The sequence below is a fragment of the Phalaenopsis equestris genome, unplaced genomic scaffold (genome assembly GCF_001263595.1).
Source record: "Phalaenopsis equestris unplaced genomic scaffold, ASM126359v1 Scaffold000098, whole genome shotgun sequence".
Lineage (NCBI taxonomy): Eukaryota > Viridiplantae > Streptophyta > Magnoliopsida > Asparagales > Orchidaceae > Phalaenopsis > Phalaenopsis equestris.
Genome location: NW_018164540.1, coordinates 680,986 through 702,608, shown reverse-complemented (window position 1 = coordinate 702,608; position 21,623 = coordinate 680,986). Strand labels below are relative to the sequence as shown.

The following is a 21,623-nucleotide window of genomic DNA, read 5'->3' as shown; positions in this document are numbered from 1 at the left end:
TTTGGAGTAATGGGTTGTTGGTTTTCATTCTTGATTTATTTAGTTCATCTTTTGCATTACTTGTTTAAATCAATATTATCTCAAACTTGTATAGAATAATTAAAATATGCCAAAATTAGTTTCATAACCCAAAGCTAATATTTTGTTGTCCATGTTTTTGTGCTTATATGAAAAAAACTTGATAAAAATGTGTTATCATGATTCAATTGACACAATCTTGTTAGCTCATGGTTATCCAATGTTGTCGTCATATAAGTAATTAACATATTTTTATTGTTTGACACGAATATCGAGGTAATTTTTTTAGCAAGAAACATTCAAACTTCAATTGAGAGTCATCCAGAGCTTCGATTTCAGCAAACTTATAGTCAAAGTAACCAGCTTGATGAGACTGGTCAATTGTTATCAAAATTAGTACAATCTGAGTCAAATCAAGCTCAAATCAAGTCATTAAACTGGTATATGAATTTTTTCAAACATATTTAGAATGTTAAACAAATGTCGAATCTAACAAATATATTCAAATTGAGCATCTTGACAAGATGAATCCAACTAGCCTAAGATTGTTCAATTTCGACATTATTATGGCCTAAAACTCCATATGATTGAATAAAGCTCTCCAGACTGTTTGATCAAAGTGATTCATATTTCTCCATTAATTGCACCCATAACAATATAAATAAAGTCTCACCCCTCTCATAATGGGGAGATAGCTTAAGGCTTGAGAAATAACTTGAAGCTTTGAAAAAGAAATAAAGTCTAGCATTATTATCGCCACCGTCAATCATCGCAAACTGTCATTTAACCACCGTTGATTGCCATTGATCCTCGTTGACCACTGTTGACCATCATTGAACGTCATCGATCACTATTGACCGTCGTTGACCGCAGCCAATGTCGTCGATCATAATTAACAGTCGTCGATCATCATTGACCACCGTTGAACGTCATCAATCACAATCGACTGTCACCTGTAAGCCTAAATCGAACTCCACCGGCCGCTGCCCACTTTCACAATAAGTTAATTCGTACGTTGAAGCTGTAATTTGGAAGACTCTGTAATATTTTTTTGTCTGTGGGACAAAGAGTCTTTGTAATCATCAACTTATAGTAATTTTTTTTTTAATTGAGTCAGACCCTATGGTTTTTTTTTTTTTTCTTTACAGGTTTTCCATATAAAAACTTAATGTGTCACTATTGCTTGTTTTCCACCTGCAACGCTAAGAAAATGATCCATTATTCTACTGTTGTGAATATTCTAGCACACATTACAACTAATGACATTTTCATCAATATTATGTTTAAATGTTTTTCCCCTAACATACTTTGGATCGAATGTTATTCATTGAGTCGTCGGACATGCAATAATAAATCTCTTAGTAAAATTAACAATAATCAATTTATTAATTGTTGAAAATTTTAAGGCAGAGAACCGTAAGAATCGACACCAATAAGAAAGAAACACAGAAATTTAATGAGGTTCGACAAAAATGCCTACGTCATTGGGAGTATAACGACAACTTTCCTTTCAATTCAAAAAAAGAGTACAAGATCATCTTAGGGTTACGATACAATATATATATATATATATATATATATAATATATAACCCTTGTGTACAATATGTAATTATAAAATTACCCCTGTAGCGTACCGCGGAGGTGTTGTCCCCTGCACCCCCAACTCACGTAATGAAACTCCCCCAATTGGATAAATGTTTTCGCTACACTCCACTCTGACAGCTCGCTCTGTTCTGCTCCAATATATGTCCCTTATCTGGTATATGAGTCATACCTAACAAATTTCCACATTTACGAATATCCAACCCTTTAGGAGAAAGATACTTAGAAGTTTCATATGCACCAAAGTGGGTTTGGCCACCATGCTTCTCTAGCAAATGTGAATATTCAACAAGTCCAAGCAATGCAAGAACTTGTTGATAGTAATTGGCTTGGTCAACATATCAGTTGCATTCTCATTAATATGAATTTTCTGCGACAGTATCTCACCAGAAGCAATCAATTCTCTGATCTTGTGATATCTAACATCAATATGCTTAGTTCTCGCATGGTACAACTGGTTCTTAGCCAGATAAATAGCACTTTGACTATCATAATGCAATTGAACTCCACCTTGCTCAACAACCAGTTTCTTTACTAACCTAGTAAGCCATAAGGCTTCTTTAGCAGCTTCATCTACTATCATGTACTCAACTTCAGTTGTAGATAATGCCACAATAGACTGAACAGTTGATTTCCAACATATAAGCCCTCCACCAAGAGTAAAAACATACCTAGTTGTAAAACCTTTTGTCATCTAAACCTCCTACATAGTCTAAATCCATGTATCTCACAACTGAAGGATCATTCTGCTAACTGCTAAAAATAATTCTATGTCCTACAGTACCCTTCAGATACCTAAAAATTCACTTGATTGCTTCCCAATGTCACCTTCCAGGTTTAGACATGTATTTACATACTTAACTAACAACATGAGTTAAATCAAGGCGTGTGCATATCATTGCATACATCAAATAGCCAACTGCACTGGCATATGAAACTTTTATCATGTCTTCAATTTCTCAATTTGTCTTCGGACACTGTTCTGAAGAAAACTTAAAATGATTTGTCAATGGAGTGCTCACAGGCTTTGCTTTCCTCATCTCAAACTTGTCTAACACTTTCTCAACATAACCTCATTGAGATAAACATAATCATCTTGAGCATCTATCTTGATAAATCTTCATTCCAATAATCTTCTTTGTAGGACCCAAGTCTTTCATGTCAAATTTCTGACTCAATAAAGCTTTTAAACTAAGGACATCATGCATATACTTAACAACAATCAGGATATCGTTAACATACAGTAACAGAAAAATAATAGAACCATCACCAAGGCTATTAACATAAACACAACAATCATACTCACATCGTTTGTAGCCAATCTGAATCATGTAGGAGTCAAACCGCTTGTACCATTGTCTTTGAGCTGTTTCAACCATACAACGATTTCTTTAATCAACAAATTGATTGTTTTTGTCCAAATTAAGTGAACCCTTCTAGAAGCTTCATATAAAAATGCTCCTCCAGATCACCATGCAAGGATGTAGTTTTGACATCCATCAGCTCCAGATACAAATCCCAAATAGCTAATGCAAACACTGCTATGATTGAAGTATGTCTGACCACAGGAGAAAATATTTCATCATAATTTATCCCCTTTTGATGTGAAAACTCCTTTGCTACAAATCGAGCCTTGAACTTTTCCCCTTCTTTTTCTGATACTGTTGTTTTCCTTTTGTACACCCATTTGCACCCAATAACCTTCTTTCTCTCAAGAAGCTGAACTAGCTCCCATGTGTGATTTTTCTGCAAAGACTCCATCTCTGCAACCATTACACCCATCCATTTCTCTTTCTCCCGACTAGTGATAGCTCATTTAAAGGTGTTTGAATCATCACTACTGATGAAAATTGCACAAGAGATAAGTCTTCTTAACCCAATATGCTTGGAGGTCTTATATTGGCGTGTTTCTATCTATCTCTAGCTAGATTGTAATTTCGGTAGTCATTTATATTAGAATCACCAGGTGTTTAATTTAAACTTTCAACTTTCTCAGTTATTTCTAGATGTTGTTCTAAATCCGTATGCACTGTATTTAAACTGGAACCATTCTCTGGCACCTTGTCTCGATTCTGTTATAGCATAGACTGCTCATAAAAATGACATCCTTACTGATCACCATCTTCTTTGCAATTGGATCCCAAAACTTGTATCTTTTGACACATTTCGTGTAACCTAGAAAGATGCACTTCTTGGATTTTGGATCAAGTTTTGATCTTTTATCTCCAATTACATGCACATAAGCAAGACAACCAAAAACTCGTAAGTGATCTAACTTAATTGGATTACCTGTCTATACCTCCCCTGCAACTTTGCCACCCAATGATGTCTGAGGTGATCTATTGATGAGGTAGCATGTCATACTCACAGCCTCTGCTCAAAAGCTTTTAGGAAGCCTTGCATTCAGTCTCAAACATCTTGCCCTTTCAGTTAAGGTCCTATTCATCCATTTTGTAATGTCATTTGTTGTGGTGTCTTGCAAACTGAAAAATGCCTATAAATCTCATGCTCCTCACAAAATTTTTGAAACTACGAATCTGTATACTTTGTGTCATTATCAGACCTTAAACACTTGATCGTTTCTGTCAGTTTGGTTCTCTACCTCAACTTTCCACAATACTTAAGATTTTTGCTTCAAGAAATGCACTCAAACTTTCCTGAAAAAATCATCAATAAATGTAACATAATATGGAGATCCTCTTAATGAATATTTCCTGGTAGATACAGCTTTTAACACCATCAAATACTTGATTTTTTCTTTAGTTTTGTGTTTTCTAGTCATGAAATTAACTATAATTTGTTTTCTAATAACACTAAAATTACAAAAAAACAAGTTTGAGACTTTTAACTCCATCCAACAGATTTCTTTTATACAATTTTCTCATCCCACGTTCACTAAGATGATCAAGACGCATGTGTCATAGTTTTTGTATTATCATTATCTGACTCCACAGAATGAACTCCACCTACAACTGTACTCCACAACAATTTGTAGATATTCCCTGCAGTTAACTTTTCTTTCATCACAATCAGTGTACCTTTAACAATTATGATGGTTTCCCTATCCTCATCTGCTTAAGGAATAAAAAAATTTCTATGTAAAGTGCCCAAAGAAATCAAATTCTTCAAATCTGAATATGTCTGACATCACATAATGTTCTAATAGTGTCACCATACATCTTAATCATGACATAACCAATACTAACAATATTGCAACATCTATTGACAACTTAATACATAGATCCAGAATTAAATGACATGCATGAATTAAACCACTTATTGTTGGGTGTTATGTGATAAGAACATTCTGAATCAAGAATTGAGTTGATGAAACTGAAAGCATATCACCATCACTACATTATGAATTGTCACTCTGCGCCACATTTACAAACTTTGATGACACATATTATTTCTACTCAGTCTGCTTCTTGAGTTTGGGACAATCTCTCTTCATATGACGCTGCTCCTTACACTTGTACTGTAATTTAATCTTTGTGAACACGTCTTCTATTTATTCTTTTCACTATCCTGATTACTCTTAACGTATAAACTATCACCATGAGAGTTTTTCACAGCATTCTACTTCTGCTGGTTGTGCGCCAACAATGTTGCATTAATCTCATCAACTTTAAATGTTTCTTCCCATATGTTAGTAACAAGGTGTTCATAAGAGGGAGACAATGAACACAACTGAATCATTGTTCGGTCTTCATCTTTCATACTCATAACAAGTCGTGATAAATTTGTGATTATTTGATTGAAGACATTCACATGTCGCGCCAGATAAGAGCCCTCTTGCATCTTCAGCCTATACAACTTTTGTGTCAGATACAATTTATTTGCTAGAGATTTGGACATAAACGGACTTTCCAATTTCTTTCATATATTTCCTAAAAATTTTAGATTCATTACGTGATACATAACCTCATCTGCTAGACATAACCTTATGGTTGTTGTCGCTCTTTGTTGCAATTCTTCTCAATCTTTATCCTCCATGGTTTCTAGTTTTTTTACTCGTAAAGCCTTCAATATCCCTTACTATGCCAACAAATCATTTACCTTTGTTTGTCACAATTCAAAGTTACCAGTTCCATCAAACTTCATCACTGAATTTTGCACCGGACATAGCCATTTTATATTACTCCACCTCCAACTATTTTCTCTATCTCAAGCCAAAGCCAAAACTGTCGAACCAACGATTCTCTGTCTCGCGCCAAAATCAAACTGCCGAAGACATCGTCGATCACTGAATCCTTTGCGCGAACCGATCTTTGTGCGCTGATCTCTTCTTCCCTACAACCTCGCTCTGATACACATGTTGAGAATTTTAGGACAAAGAAACATAAGTGTTAACACAAATCCAAAAAGAAGCACAGTACCTCCAACTATTTTCTCTATCTCAAGCCAAAGCCAAAACTGTCAAACCAACGATTCTCTGTCTCGCGCCAAAATCAAATTGCCGAAGACATCGCCGATCACTGAATCCTTTGCGCGAACCGATCTTTTTGCGTCGATCTCTTCTTCCCTACAACCTCGCTCTGATACACATGTTGAGAATTTTAGGACAAAGAAACATAAGTGTTAACACAAATCCAAAAAGAAGCACAGATATCTAACGAGGTTAGGCAAAGATGTCTGCATCCTCAGGAGCAGAGCAGCGCTTTCCTTTCAATTCAGAAAAAAAGAGTACAATATCCTCTTAGGGTTACAATACAACATATATATATATATATATATATATATATATATCTGTGTGTGTTTTCGGGGATGGGAGCTCTGCTAGGGCTTCACAGTTTTAAGGCGATTCAAGGGCGACTTCAGGCGTATGAGGATGGGGCTTCTCCGTTCGGCTGGTGGATCTTTCCATCATTGCTTCGGTTGTTTAGGTTGACTTTGATTTCATATTTCTTCTTTGTGTTTACTCTTTCGTTGTGCGTCTCTCGTTTATTTGGGGTTTCTTGTTTCGATTATGTCGTTGGTTCCTAGATCTTTTGTTGACGCCGTTTTAGATGGGGCGGTTCTTCGTCCGCACCCTCCTCTGTGTTTTTTCTTTAAAGTTTTCATGACACTCTATATATTAGAGGAGATTATACTTTCATCAAAAAATTGGGGAAAAAGAACGGTAAACTTGCTCTCTATGTTACTGAAGATGAAACTATTGTGCTTGCTTCTTCATATCGCCTTGCCCTAGTTGGTAAATTTACTTATGACATCCCTAAGGTTGAGATCATAAGGAGAGAGAGTTTGAAATGTTAAAGTTAAATGGTTGGTGGAAGGTTGGAATAATTGATGGTAGGCATATTTTTATTCAACTAGCAAATGATGAGGATTAAACTCGCCTCTTCACAAAAATGTTCATGTGGGTGGAAAATAATTTGATGAAATTTCGGAAATGGTCTATTCATTTTTATCCTAAAGTTGAGTTACTTATTATTTCGGTATGGATTCGATTCCTATGACTCAAACTACATCTTTTTAACCACGAAATACTACTTTCACTTGCTGCTGCGTATGGGAAACCATTGAAAATGGATCACGCTACCTTCACTTTATTGAGACCCTCTGAAGCACGTATATTGGTTGAACGAGGTATTACTCAGGCTTTCTGTAATAAAATTTGGATAGGATCACAACATCAGCGTTATTGTCAGCCTGTTGAAATTGAAAGCATTCGCCTTACTGCACTCACTGCTCTATGTTTGGACATCAAACTACTTCATGTTTTCGTTTGAATCCGCAACTGAAGAATTCCCAAAATACTAGGCAAACTAGTAATCCTGTTAACAATGTAACTAATGCTCTGCAAGTTGATCCACCTGGTATTGAAAATAGAAATGTATTAGTTGAAAACCTTGACACTAATGCTAATTCTAATATGCAGCCTTTGGTTACAGGAGTTATTGATAATTGCATTGAAGGTTCACCTTCACATTTGAATATTATTGATGGGCAACAAGGAGTTGAAGCTTTCCATCTGTGTAGTAACGTTACTCCTAAACATGTGCAAAATCTTGACAATGTGGAGTTAGCTAAAAACTCAAACAATCAAATTGCTATTTCTCCTCATGGACACTCTCCTCTTGTGGGTCATTTAGAAGACTTGATCAATGAGGAGGTTGTAGAAGCTATAATTGATAATAGACACTCTTGTCACTGAATGTGCTACTCTTCCTAGTACCATGGTGCACTCTCCTACCCTTGGAGCAATTTATGATATAAATACTGCTCTTGATAGTGCCACATCAGCTTTGGAAAATGAATGGCAAGTGCAAAAACACTCTCGGAAAAAGGCTAAACGTAACATTGAATTATCTAGACTTAATGCTAGCAACATTATACTGGAACGTGTTTACCACTCAGATGGAAAACAGTTGGTCAACCCTACTAGATCTTTTAGAATGGTTGGCTCACGACACCATGATTAATATAATGATTTGGAATATTAGGGGAGTGGCAAACCCTAACTCCCTTAATAGGCTTAAAAACTCGTGTAGGGTCCATAAATTACTCATATTTGCTTTTTTGGAGCCTCTGGCCCATGTGAATAAGCAAGAGATTCTTAATAAATTCAAAGGATACCGCTCTCACTGCAATGTCAACAACAAAATTTGGGTTTTTTGGAAGGTGTTAATCTTGTTATTATTGAAGAAGAGGATCAATACATTCTAACTCAAATTTCATTTAATGGTTTTGATGTCATGAGTGTAGGGTGTCCACCTGCATGACTCGGGATAGTTTACGACATGTCCGTGAAGTCCGATAGTTCAGACACCCGTCCGAGACCTTTTTGGCATGTGTTGAGGGCCACACAGTCAGAGTTATTCTGATAGGCTTTGGCTTTCGCTTATGCGAAGGTCGGTCGGCATTTGGCACGTCGGACGACTTCGATCGGGTCAACAAATATTATGTGGAGCGTCGCTTGCGATTTTAGCTTGAATTGGCCCGATCACTTGATGATGAAACGAACCCCGCCAGTGTATCCGCAACGTCGATTTCGCTTACGGAGGATGTCCACTTCGCTACGGCTTCGCGGGCGACGTAAAAATGTGTGAATTATCGTTTTGGGCACGATAGTTGAAAAAAGTGGCTCAAACGACCCCGAACGACGGAACGGATTGCGTCAATGCGTTCAAAACGTCGATTTTAGCTAGGAAGGACATATACTTCGCCGTGAGGATGCGTATAGGTGAAGAATACACGAACAATAATTATAATAATATAAACATTAATATATATATATATATATTATTACCCTTACAATATAAAAACTCATTCTTCTCTGCCTCCCTGTCTCCAAAAATCGTGAAACAGCCCTAGCCGTCAGCACTTTTCATCGCGAGCCCAGTTTGCTACCTGCATGTTGGTTTGCTGCATATTGCATCTTTGCTTGGTGCATGTTTCATTCCACTTCACTTCGATCGGCTACCCCGGCCCGACGAGCCGTCCAGCACTTCACTTCGCTCCAACCGGCCGTCCGGCCCGGTGAGCCTCTCACTTTCGATTTTATGCCTTTTGTGAATTTATTTTCCAAAAAAAAAATTTATAGTAGTTTCCCATTTTTTTTTGCAAAGTTTAAATAAATTTTTATTAGATGCCATTAAATTAATAGAAAAGTAAGGTGGCACACATAAACTTATTTTTTAAATATATTTTTCTCTCATATGTATGTATACAAATTACCCTGCTCCTTATACAAAAAAATAGAGCATGATCTATCTTACTATTACGCGGGACATAAATCTCTCGATCTAATTATTATAAATCTTGTTGTTTGCTTGTGATTTTTGTTTATTTGTTTGTTTGTGTTTAGGTTTTATTTATTTATGGAAAAATGTTGATTGATATATTTATTTTTGAACTCAAGAGGTTATATGATTTACCCACTGAAAGTCTAAGTATTCATATTTGTATTCATAATATTTAAATTTTTAACATCTAATAAAGAGGACTGCAAATATTAACATCCTAAAAGTGAAATATAAATTTTTATGTATAAATTTTGATGCGTCGACAACAACAGTTATCATTTGATATTAATCTCGAGATGATAGACACTGAGTTCTAAGCAATTTTTTAACAAGAAATATTCAAACTCTAATTAGAAATCAAGGGGTAATCAGATTTTAGCAAACTTGCAGTTAAACTGATCGACTCGATGAGAGGAACGTAATGTCACCAAATTAATACAATATGAGTCGAATCACACCTGAATCAAGTTATTAAACTAATTTTAAAAACTTGAGATGACTAGTTTGATACCGGTATGGACTCCAAATCAGACAGCTTATAGTCAAATTGAATGTTCCAACGAGACGAATCTAAAGAGCCGAAGATCACGATTATGACATCATTAAAGTATTTTAATGTCCACAAAATAGCGTCTGATAAACAAATCTTTTTCGATGTCCGATGGAGTGGTTGAAAAGTCTTTTTTATGTAGAGGCACCCATCACACTCCATAAATAGAGTTATGCTTCTTTGATCAAATGGGACTTTGGCCTTAAACCAGAAGAAGAGTTGGAGGCGCTGAATTATAGTGTGGTTCCATATCGAAGACACAACAAACACTTCACGCTCTTACAGTCACGGACCCTGTCGACCACAGCTCGCTAGCCGTTTTCGACCACCATCAATTGCCTCTACTCGTTGCAACAAAACCCCCTCGTGAAATCACAACGAACACTAGAAAATCCCAGCGTACGTTGCTGAGTAACAAAGTATGCGGTGAAAGAGGACATCATGCGATGCGCCTCGAAGATGAAGTACTAAATCCCTGATAACTACTCCAATCACTCCCAAACCTTGTGCAATGAACATTATACATACAAAAATCGTGTAGTTGTTTCTTGTTTGTCGAACAAAACATGCACGTGTATTCATTAATTCATAGTTGGTCATTCTGACTGTGCTCGGCCCGTGAATTTTTTCCCTTTCCGTACTTTTCATGTAAAACTGTTAATTTATCTACATATTGCTTATATTATTTAAGTGTGTGCTGAACTTTCTGACAATTAATAATCACCCACCACCTCAAATCTTCCGACACCTCATCAAGTTTATAAAACAAAAATATTATCATATAAATATAAAAAATTATGTAACATGTATGTTAATTTAATTTCCAAAATTATTAATGAAAAAATAGCTCTATACCATCGCGACCAAGCCGCACAACTCTCTAAACCGGTCGATGAGAACCAAGGTTCTATACAGCCGGAACGACCATCCTCTAAAACCCTTAAAACCCTCGTTCTCCATTCATTCTCGTTACTGCATCTCGGCAGCATGTGGATGAGGTCACTCTCTTCAGCTGCCGCGGCGGCCGCACGCCCGTGCTCTGCGTCGGCGCCCCCCCGGTGCTCCATGGATGCGAGGCTCCTCTCCTCATCCGCCTCTTCGGCCGCCGCCGTAGATTCCCTCATCCTCCGCTCTCTCAAGGAGCACTATCTCGAAGTCTCCAAGATGTCTCCACCGCCGGTAATCCCAGGGTTTCACTTCCGGTCTATTGTTCCTTCTTCTATCGTTTTTCACTAACTCTCAATCTTCCCGCAGAAAGTGAACCCCCCTTCGCCGTTCACGATTGTGAAGGGCGCGCTGGATCGCGATGGCCCAGCGGTTCGGCGTGAGTACAAGGGGGAAGAGATCACCATCTCCGTAATGAGGCTTGCGAACATCATGCCAAGTGGTGCCGAGGCTGATGACGATGATGACAACGAATCTATCAACCAGTTGTTTCTCCACGTCGACGTTTCGAAGCCTGCATGTGAAAAATCCCTTCACTTTCTTTGCGGGCTCTATCCCGATGCTGTTGGTATCCACTCCGTGTGCCTAAGGCCTAAAACTGGTTCTCTGTCTCTCGCCTCTCTGAACAAGTACGAAGGCCGTGTCTTCCAGTGAGTTTTCTTTACCCGTTATTTCTTATAACTGAACATAATCATATTTTTTGCTGTGAAGCCCACCCCAAAATTTTGACTTTTCTTTTGCGGACTTCCCTTAGCCGTTTTTTATGGTGTTCGGTTCATATATTTTGGGCAGATGGTATGTATAGTCTCAAGAAATTCGCTTGGATTCCATTCTATTTCTGCGAATAATTTCCCTCTTACAGGACATACTAATGGTTCTTAATGGGCTCCGAGTGTCTGAAGATGTAAACTATGGCGTTTTTTAGGTCCTTTTAGCTGTATTAATGTGAGCAAATGTCGGTATTTCTTGATACATTTTGCCAGTTGCACTGGAGCACGTTGCTTAGGGGCTGCTTGGAATCACTTTTGTTTTTTTAATTTTATTTTGTTATGTTTTGATTTAAAATAAAACATGTTTGGTATGATATACTTTTTCAGCTGCTTTTAAAAACACTAAAAATAGTTTTGAGTGTTTTTAAAAACAGCTGATTTGTTTTTAAAGTGAAGAATAAAAACATACAAAAAAATGTACTTATCATACATGTTTTAAAATAAAAGAAAAAAATAAAAATAAAAGTGAACCCAAACAAGCCCTAAACAAGATCAGTATGATATACTTATTTAATTTCTAAAAAAAAGATTTTTTGATTGTTTTTAAAAATAAGCTGATTTGTTTTTAAAATAAAATATAAAATCATATAAAAAATGTACTTAACAAACATGTTTTAAAATAAAAATAAAAATAAAATAAAATTGAACCCAAACAAGCCCTTAAACCTATTTGGGATCACTTTTTTTGGTTTTCTATTTTTGGTTTTTATTTTATTTTTTTGCTGATGTTTTGTTTTGAATTGAAACATGTTTGGCGATCATAGTTGTTTTTAAAAACTCAAAACATTATTTGTGTTTTGAGTGTTTTAAAAAAGTCACCATCTTTTAGCTGTTTTGTGTGTTTTTGAAAATATGATGACTTGTTTTTTTTAAATAAAACATATAAAAATTATATTAGCCAAACATATTTTAAAGAACAAAATAATGGGAAAAACAAAAATAGAAAATAATAAAGTCAAACGGGCCCTTAGCTCTCGACATTTTTTCTTTGGTCAAGTTGGATATCTTCAAATACTTGTGATATATTTTGGATTGGCTTTCCACCATGCAACACATATAGAAAAGCCCAACAACGATGATGGGTTTCCCATCCGCTTGCAAGAGTGCCCACCTGTCCAATGAACTCTCATAAAATATAATCTTAGGGGTTGTTTGGTTGGCTATTTTATGTAGGCTTTCAGAAAGATTTGATCTAAATCTCACCAATACTTTATAAGACGTTTCAAAAATAAATTTAAGATTTAGTGGAAATAGATAAATCTTGACTGAAATTTAGTTGTTAAATTGGTGTTTTAGGATTTGTAAGTTCAGACTCAATTTTGTTAAATGGATCTAAGAATTTTGATCCAACATCATAATTTACTAAATCCTATAAATTAATTTCAAATATAATTCATCAAATCCAGATTTTCTGAAATTCTACTGGGAATCAAACACGCCCTTAAAGCAATCTATGCTCGCATGACTTAGGCATTCATGCAGTTAGCTATGGGACTGGGCCACTTTACCTAACAAATAATTGGTATTGAAGGATTTCATTTATACTTTGATATGGAAAGGTCCATTCCGAACAACATTGATGAATAATTTTTGAAAATTTATTGCATATCCTGTAGGCTTTGTGAAAGTTCATGTTTTAGGTGAGTGGTTATTTGATGGTCCTTTATAACCGCCCTTTTAACTCATGATTCCAATACTCACTTAGCTATAAAAAAAATTTAGTTTATTAGTAACTTGAATTATAATTTATCATATGGCATTGATTTACAATGCACAAATTTCATAGCACTGCTTATATATTTTAATAAAATCTCTCTATCTCATGTGAAACTAATACTTAGAGTACAAGTCGTCAATAGATAATTGGCCTCACTAAAGTGATACAAATGCTGCTTTCTTGTAGATGGAGTTGATTTCTCCACTGTAGTTGCAATCTATGTTTTGATTATGGTATGGTATTTGCTATCTTAAGTCGAAAAAGAGAGCTTTAATTGATGGTAGTAGAAATTGTAAAGAATATTTTTTAGCAACTAACTCTTTGGATCTTAGATTGGGCTTTTTTTTGGTAGATAGCATAGCTAATGCGGTGTACCCTTGTAGGTGAACAATTAGTGAAGTAAATCTTTTGCAAGACTCAACCAAGAGGATTTGGTAGTGATATTTATATTCCATTGAGAACTAATGGGGACTAAGGTCTGAACTAAATAACACTAGGCCTATCAATTATTAGAGAGCTGTCCTCTTCCTGTGCTTGGCTTCTCTTGTTAGGATGGTAGAACATTAAGGGTTTAAATTGACCCTAGTATGCTAGTAAATGGAAGGACACTCAACAATCGATTGCCTTTGCCAATGGATAAGAGGCATTAATAGTATATTAGTAACTCAATTTTTGCTCTACCTTATATGTGAGTTTATTTTCCACAACATGTATTTCAATTATCTTCTCCTCTCCTGAGACTCATCAAATCAAAGATTACCCTTTCCCAAACAAAAGAATTTTCAAAACTATTAAGTTTCATGCAAAAAAAGCTCATTTAACCTTATGAAGTTTTCATGGAGCCACCCACTCTCTTGAATCTTGCTTTTATTATGGTAAAAGACACTAAGATCCATGAGAGTGCATTGCTCATTTTATCCTAGCCAAGTCATAGACTTCAATACCATTGGATTTGAGGTTGGAAGAACGAGGCGTCAATTTGACCTCAATGTGTTATTGATGAAAATCCATCAACTTAATAACTCAAGGCAATGCATGAAGGCTGCTACTGGTATATTAATAACTCAATTATTGTTTTAGTTTCAATGTTGATGCTAATTTCCAATACTTTATGCACTTTAACCTAGAACCTCTTTGAGCCTAACTTTGTACTATGGATCCAATTTCCTCCTACAAACAAATCTTTGTTTATTGTTGGAATGCCACTTTTGTTGTCTTTTTTTTTTGCTTTACATGCTTTCACTTGCATGATTACATTTCCCTTTTTTTCATTTCTTAGATTGGCATATTAGTTTGCCTCTTATGTTATTCTTCCTATTGTTGGTGGTTTTCTTTAAGATTCTCCATTTTCTTCTTCTTTGAAGTTGCTGGGATCAGAAATGCTATAGTAGTCTATTGCAGAAAGACGATCTCATGATTAGGGCAGATGTTGGCAATCCTTCAATGTTGGAATACATGCTTATAAACTAGAACTTTTTTTTTCATTATTTTACGAACACATTTTTTTATCTTGTTATTTAGAACACAACATTTTATCTTATAAATATAGATTTCTTAGAATTATGTGATCTATTTAATGGGGCACAAACTTGCATCTAAGTTTATTAATGGATCGGCTCATCATTCAGTCATACAATGCATTGCTTCATTATTTTAAGCCTGGCATTTTTTCTTAGACATAATGTTATAATTAATAATGTATAACATTATTGAGAATAATGTTATAACATTATTATTATATTATTTCAATGCCCTTTATGATTATAACATTATCATTACAAAGTTATAATTCTTAACATTAAAATGTTTTCTATTTATTTTAATGGCCCATGTTTTATTTATTAATAATTCATGTTGACTGAATGATGATATGTTTTAAATTTTATTGCTCAGAAGGAGAGTTACTTAATCAAACATTCATAAACTATTTTATCAAATAATGGTTAAGTAACTAATAGTCATTTCTCTACCGATTTAAGTGTCAAATTCTTCTCCATTTGAAGCTTGATCATTGAGTGAAAAAGCTGGGCGAAGGGAGAGAAACTATAATTTTCAAAAGTTCAAAGGAGATTATCATGAATCACGGTACATTTGATTTTCTAGTTAAGCTTTATGAAAATGACATTGCTTAAGTTCTCGGGTTTATGAATGCTATTATCTAGATTTGCATAAATTTTAGAAAAATATTTAATGAATGCGATAAATTTTTACACTTTCTTGATCCAACTCATGGCATGGAATCGGATGAGTGGGTTTTTAGTTAGAAAGTGCCTCTTTTTTTTTATTGTTGTTTTGAGGCATCGATGTTAAGAAGTTTAACTTTCTCTAACACAGGTAGCCTTGTCTTTCCTTCAGCATTTGTGATAAAGTCTATGCGGGCATGATCTTTGTTTAACCTTTTCTCAATATTTATACTTTGATCAATGTTTTTTATTTGACTGATTTATAAACTTATTAATTTGCAATCAATGTAGCAATATTTTTATTGACTCATTTTAGCTTATTATTGTACCATTATTTTGAAAGAGCTTCTCTCTTTCACTACCATTTGTTGTTTCTTCTCGCCATTGGCAGTGGTCTATGAGCTTGCCTGTGAGATGCTCTTCACTAGAAGTTTCTTGGACTTCCATTAGTTTTTTGGGAAAATTAGATAAGTATCACAATTCTTATGTATTTTCATATCTAATACATAAGCTTTTATATTTACATGCATAGCACTTTGCTGTGATAAATCTATGCATTAAAAGGTGTATTTCACTTTTAAAAAGAGGTTGACAGTGGTATTTCTTATTTGATGCTAAAGATTTGAGTGTTATGCATGTAAATATGTAAGTTTGGGTGTTAGATATGTAAATACATAAGAATTGTTTGGTGTGCATGTAACTTCGCCTAGATTTTCTCTTGCATGTTACTTTTTTTTTATTTTTTTTTATTTTAATATAAGACTGCATGTTACTTTGTTATTTATATATTTTATAATGATAATTTTGCACCAAGAGTTTGTGGTATAATTTTGCACCAATTGCTCATATCACTGTCTCAGTTATTGTCATCAGATTTGTTTCTCATCGTCATGGTTGATTATGCAGAGTGTAGATATAAGCAATTGTTTGAATCTAAACCATGATATAAGCAATTGTTTGAATCTAAACCATATTGTGCTGTTCATGGGAATTTTGTATTTCATTATTATTATTGTGGTTGCTTGTCTTCCTATTACTAATTGCTAAATGATTTGAAAATAACCAACACATAAAATCATCTACATTCTTTTGTGGACTTTGGAAGATCATGTTTTTAAATCTGCTGTGTTACTTTGGATTTTCCAACAAGTATCGTGTTTGTACTTTTGGTTCTTATTTAATAATGCTTTCAATTAATATTGGCTTTCAAAATTTGAAATACCATCATTTTATTTATTGTAAGAAACATGTAAGAAAAGTCATTATACTACTAATGACATCAATTCTAGTTCTCTACATGAGAGATTGGTGCGTGCTGACGCTTGGATTAGCTGACTCGATTACCAATTTCATAGGGTTTCTTTGCTGACCCTTTGGGAGTGGTTGTATCTCAATAACTAGACTTGTCAGAATCCTCAAAATAATCAACAAGAGGCAAATAACTCCCTGAGCAATCCCCTGAAACCCTTTTTTAGGAAGATTTACATGCATACCACTCAATTCTTATGTATTTACATATCTAATGCATAAAATTTAATTTTTACATGCATGCCACTTTACTTATGCAGGGAAAGGTGTACTTGCACTTTTTTAAAGATTAAAATGGTGGTATTTTTTATGTGATATGCAAGATTTGTGTCGTATAATTGTAAAAAATAAAATTTAAATGTTAGATATGTAAATACATGGACATTGGGTGTTATATCTGTAAATGCCCCTTTTTCTACTAGCCAATTTCTATTTACAAATGGTGATATTGTCCCCACATACAAATTTGGCCCAAAAGAAATGTGTTTGAAAGGCGCAAATTTCATCTTTTAATCAAATAATTTAACATTAGATGTGCCTTTTTTTTTTTTACTGCTTGCAATGTTTATATATAAGAAAGGGAGATGGAGTTATTGGCCTTTAATTGAGTGATAAAATTTCTTGGTTAAGCCATTAGGCTGTAGAAAAATTTCAGGGTAAGCCTGCTAATTTGATTTTTTTTTTTAAAAGAGAGTCAATGCACTTTTACTTTTTGTTTCCGTCTCTGTATCGTAAATCGTTTGTTCAGTTGAAAATGATTTGAGTGGTTATTGGTGTCTTCAATTATGTCGTTATTTTGCTATACTAACCTTTGAATGGGCGCTTGAACTTGCATGCCTTTTTTTTTAATGGTAGGAGGAACGATTTTGAGAGCGTTATCTTGTACTCAGCATCATACTCACCTTTTTTAGGGTGATATGCATGCCTGCTACTTCTCTTGTTAATGCCTTGTAGGGTTACGTAGAAACTAGGTTGATATTTTGGTGAAATTTGGAACTTTGGTGAATTTATATTCTGCTGTGGGCATGTTACAGCAATGTTGTGGACATGCACATAAAAGGAAAAATGAGCAAAAACACACCTACGTATGCACAAAATAAACTTATAGTAGACTTTGGCGGTCTTATTACTCACAATGAAAGGCAAGAACTTGAGTTGAGTTATGAGCGATGGGATTGTAGATGAATCGATATACTTGGCAAGCTACTGGTAGCTCGGCTTGATTAGAGCGTGTTCATAGTCATTTAATTAAATAATTAAAAGTTTGGGCATTTTTGTAGATACTTGAAAAATGGACATGGTTTAAAAGTTTGGTGTCTAATTCTCTTATGATCATGTATAATATCGTTTAAAGTTTGTGAACAACCTTGATTAAAGTGCAATACTATGTTCATTTAAAACTTGATTATAAATTTATCTGACATGTGATTATGTGGGAGTCTTTTATTTCCATATCACAATGGTTTTGTTCATAAACATAAGTCATTTGTTTATGCTTGTTACTATTCTTATCCATTCAAATGTTTCATTCAATTATAATTTTATTTTTAGGCTTATTAGATTTCTTATTAATAGACTCGATTGACTTGTTCAAATAAATAATAAGCTGCTCTATAGTGCTGCTTTTTAACAAGTTCGATAATACTTGTTTGGTTAGCGAATGAATCGTGCTTAAAATAATCGAGCTTCTACACTACCATAAATACTTAAATCGAGCTTGAACTCAAGTGACGCTCGGGTCGTAGCACTGTAGCTGCTATAGTGCCGCAGACTCAGTATTGTGGCTGCTATACCGCAGCCCAACCCTTCTCCCCTTTTCTTTTTCGTTTTCTTCCCTATTTTCTTCATTTTCCATGATTCTTCTATTTTATGTTATACCTATTCTATGTATTCCTTTTCTAATTTCCTTTCCTAAGCATTAACTATTATATTTACAAATTCCCATTTTATGTATGTGCTGCTGAGTGTTCTAGGGTTCATACTTGGATGAGTGTGAATTTATGAGTGCTGCCTTTAAGGCGTTCTTCTCCTTTGGGGGTTGGTTGTACCAGACGAGAAGGTGCTCCGGCTGTAACTTGTCCGTGGTGGTGATCGTTTTAAGGGTCTGGATAGTGCTCTGGTTATAGTTCAACTCTGACTAGACATTTATCTTTCAACTGCCGCAAACCATCTTCTCTGCTGGCGTCTAGGCTTCCATCTTCCTTCCTGCCACTGCCCAGGTCTCCGGTCTCTTTCCTGCTAACGCCAAGACTCTCCCCGAGCAGTGTCTTCTGCCGACAACCACTCCCGGGTTTGCCCCTACTGCTGTCCAGCCATCGGCGCCTGTCACAACTGTTGTCCAGCCACCAACGCCTCTCACAGCTGTTGTTTAGCCACCGGCGCCTAACCCCACTGACGTTCAATCCCCATGGACATTGGTGCCTGATGCCGTCCAGACCCCGCCACCGGTCTGCTATTGCCCCAGACCTCTCTAACATCTTCCAGCAGTCTGTCACGACCCTCCCAGTAGCGACCAATCATCCCGAACTCTCTCCAGCGGACTGCCAGCACTGCTGTTCCAGCATTGCACCTTCTGGATCCGACATGCTTCCTTAGAGGGTCATTCTTGTCTCTGCGTTATCCTTTTTCTTATTCCCATTGTATTTATTGTTGTGTACTGTTTTTCATGCTTGTGTTGTTCTGTCAAAGAGTCATCATTGCACTTTTTTTATTGCAACAATAAAATTTGTGTCATTGGAGTTGTGGTTTGGGTTAATTCCGGCATCATCAAGCTTGATGTTGGCAAATAAGTTCAAAATCAAGCAACACTCCTATTCAGATCGGCTCTATTCATTTGTAGCTCTAGTAGGCAAGGTCAAATGAGGCTCTCTCCGCTTCCTCATGGATGCACTGAATTAAACTTGAAGACTCTTGGATTTTCAGAACCACAAGTGGATAGCCTTTTTTTAGACCCTAGTCCTTTTTTTTTTTTCTATATTTGAAACATGGGCTCTTGTGTTCCGCTCAGGTCTTATTATTATTTTGAGCATCCAAATCCTCTGCATGTGTTGGGTAACTAGTATTTCTTAAGAAGAGTATTAGAAGGAATATATTTCTCTGTATGAAGAGTTAAAAGTTGGTCATTCTTTGTAAGACCACAGGAAGATCATGGAATCTTTCCAAACGACTGAAGTAACCTTTTTGAAATCCAAGCGCCTGAGCTCCTTTCCTTGTTTTACCTTTTTGAAGTTTCTATGCGTATATTCACTACTGTTAGCATCTTCTTAAAGTTATATCATGTTGAAAAATGTTTGTCATTTAGTTGTATATGGTTAGATGCTAATACTAGTTTCAAATTCTACAATTTTGCAAAAAATTATTCAAATTGTGATAACTACATTTTCACTGTAAATGTGTGAATGCTATATGATAGTTTTCTAAAAACATATCTTTTATTTAGAAGCAGCCAACGAACTACATTTGACATTTCCAATAAATTGTATATAATTTACTCATTATCTATATCTGCGATTATTTATTCAGCTTGATATATATGTTCCTGACTAACTGCTGTTCATATTACGCAGAGAATTGGATCAGAAACTGAGGGATGCGTTCCACATTTTTATTGAGGCTCGCGGCGTAAACGAGAGCCTCTTCCAGGCCTGGCTTTATGTCAAAGACCACCGGAACCTCATGGGCTGGTTTAAGAGCGTGGGAACTTTCATCAATGAACACAAGTCTTCATCATAGCTGATTTACATTTCAGTCTTAAAGAGGTTTGTCATCTCATTTACCTGCTTTAGATTTTGGGGGTATTTACGTACATACCACACAATTCTTATGTATTTACTTATCTAACACCTAACCTTCAATATTTATATTCATTGTACTCCAATTTTGAACATCACATCAAAATACCGCCTTAATTAACTTTTTAGAAGTCACCTGTATTTTTTTATGTATAGCTTTACAACACTAAGATGTTATAATTGTAAAGAGACGACGACAACAACAATGGCAAGCCTTTGTCCCACTAAGGGTCTGTTTGGCGCAGCTGCAGATTCTCAGCTTTTCAGCTACAGCTGCGCTGCCCCAGGAAGCAGCTGTGGGGAAGTTGACTGTCTGTTTGGTGCAGCTGTGTGAAAAATGTTGTAAGCCAGCTGTTTTATGTAAAAATGACCAAACTGCCCCTGTTTGTTAAAACTGTTTAAAATTTTTTGATTTATTTGTATAAATATGGGTTTAATATACATAAAGTTTATAAAAATATTATTTCTTACTTAATTAAATGAAATAAATTGTTTTCAACATTCATTTTTATACATTTTTTTCAAAATTTTTTTTTTAATTTTGAACACAAATAGGTTTAAAATTTATCTTTATCTAAATATCAATGTATATGAATATTAATTCATCTATACATATAAAAATTTACAAACATATTTTAGAAGCATAAAATGTAACATACATAAATGCACCTTAAGCCATGAGAAGTCGTTCTTTCTTACATAAAGACGTAGGAACTCATACAGTTTCGTACATCCAAAATAGCCCAGAGTACACAAATGCAACTCAACCACTAGCTAGGAGAAGCAGAATGAAAAAAAACTGTAAAAAAAATCACGACCACAACGAGTAGCATAATGATAATGTTATTTCTAAAAATGACACTTTGTAGCTCCCGTGTCTGCCCTTTGTCATCTGAAACTCGCAAATCGCTACCAACATCATCCTCAGCATCAGAGAAACTGTCCGCCCATCGGAAAAATCTGCATTGATCGGCAATGCTTCGGGGGCAT

At 35.3% G+C, this 21,623-nt stretch overlaps 1 protein-coding gene across 1 annotated transcript in view; it reads left to right on the top strand.

Moving 5' to 3' along the window:
• The first annotated feature begins 10,970 nt into the window (after positions 1 to 10,970).
• LOC110020469 (uncharacterized protein At2g39795, mitochondrial) overlaps positions 10,971 to 21,623 on the top strand; it is a 19,310-nt gene continuing 8,657 nt past the window's right edge. The window contains exons 1-3 of the mRNA XM_020718583.1: positions 10,971 to 11,098; positions 11,174 to 11,514; positions 20,409 to 20,600. Coding sequence (XP_020574242.1) covers positions 10,985 to 11,098; positions 11,174 to 11,514; positions 20,409 to 20,574 — 621 coding nt within the window. The 5' untranslated portion in view covers positions 10,971 to 10,984 and the 3' untranslated portion in view covers positions 20,575 to 20,600. The remainder of the gene's footprint in view (positions 11,099 to 11,173; positions 11,515 to 20,408; positions 20,601 to 21,623) is intronic.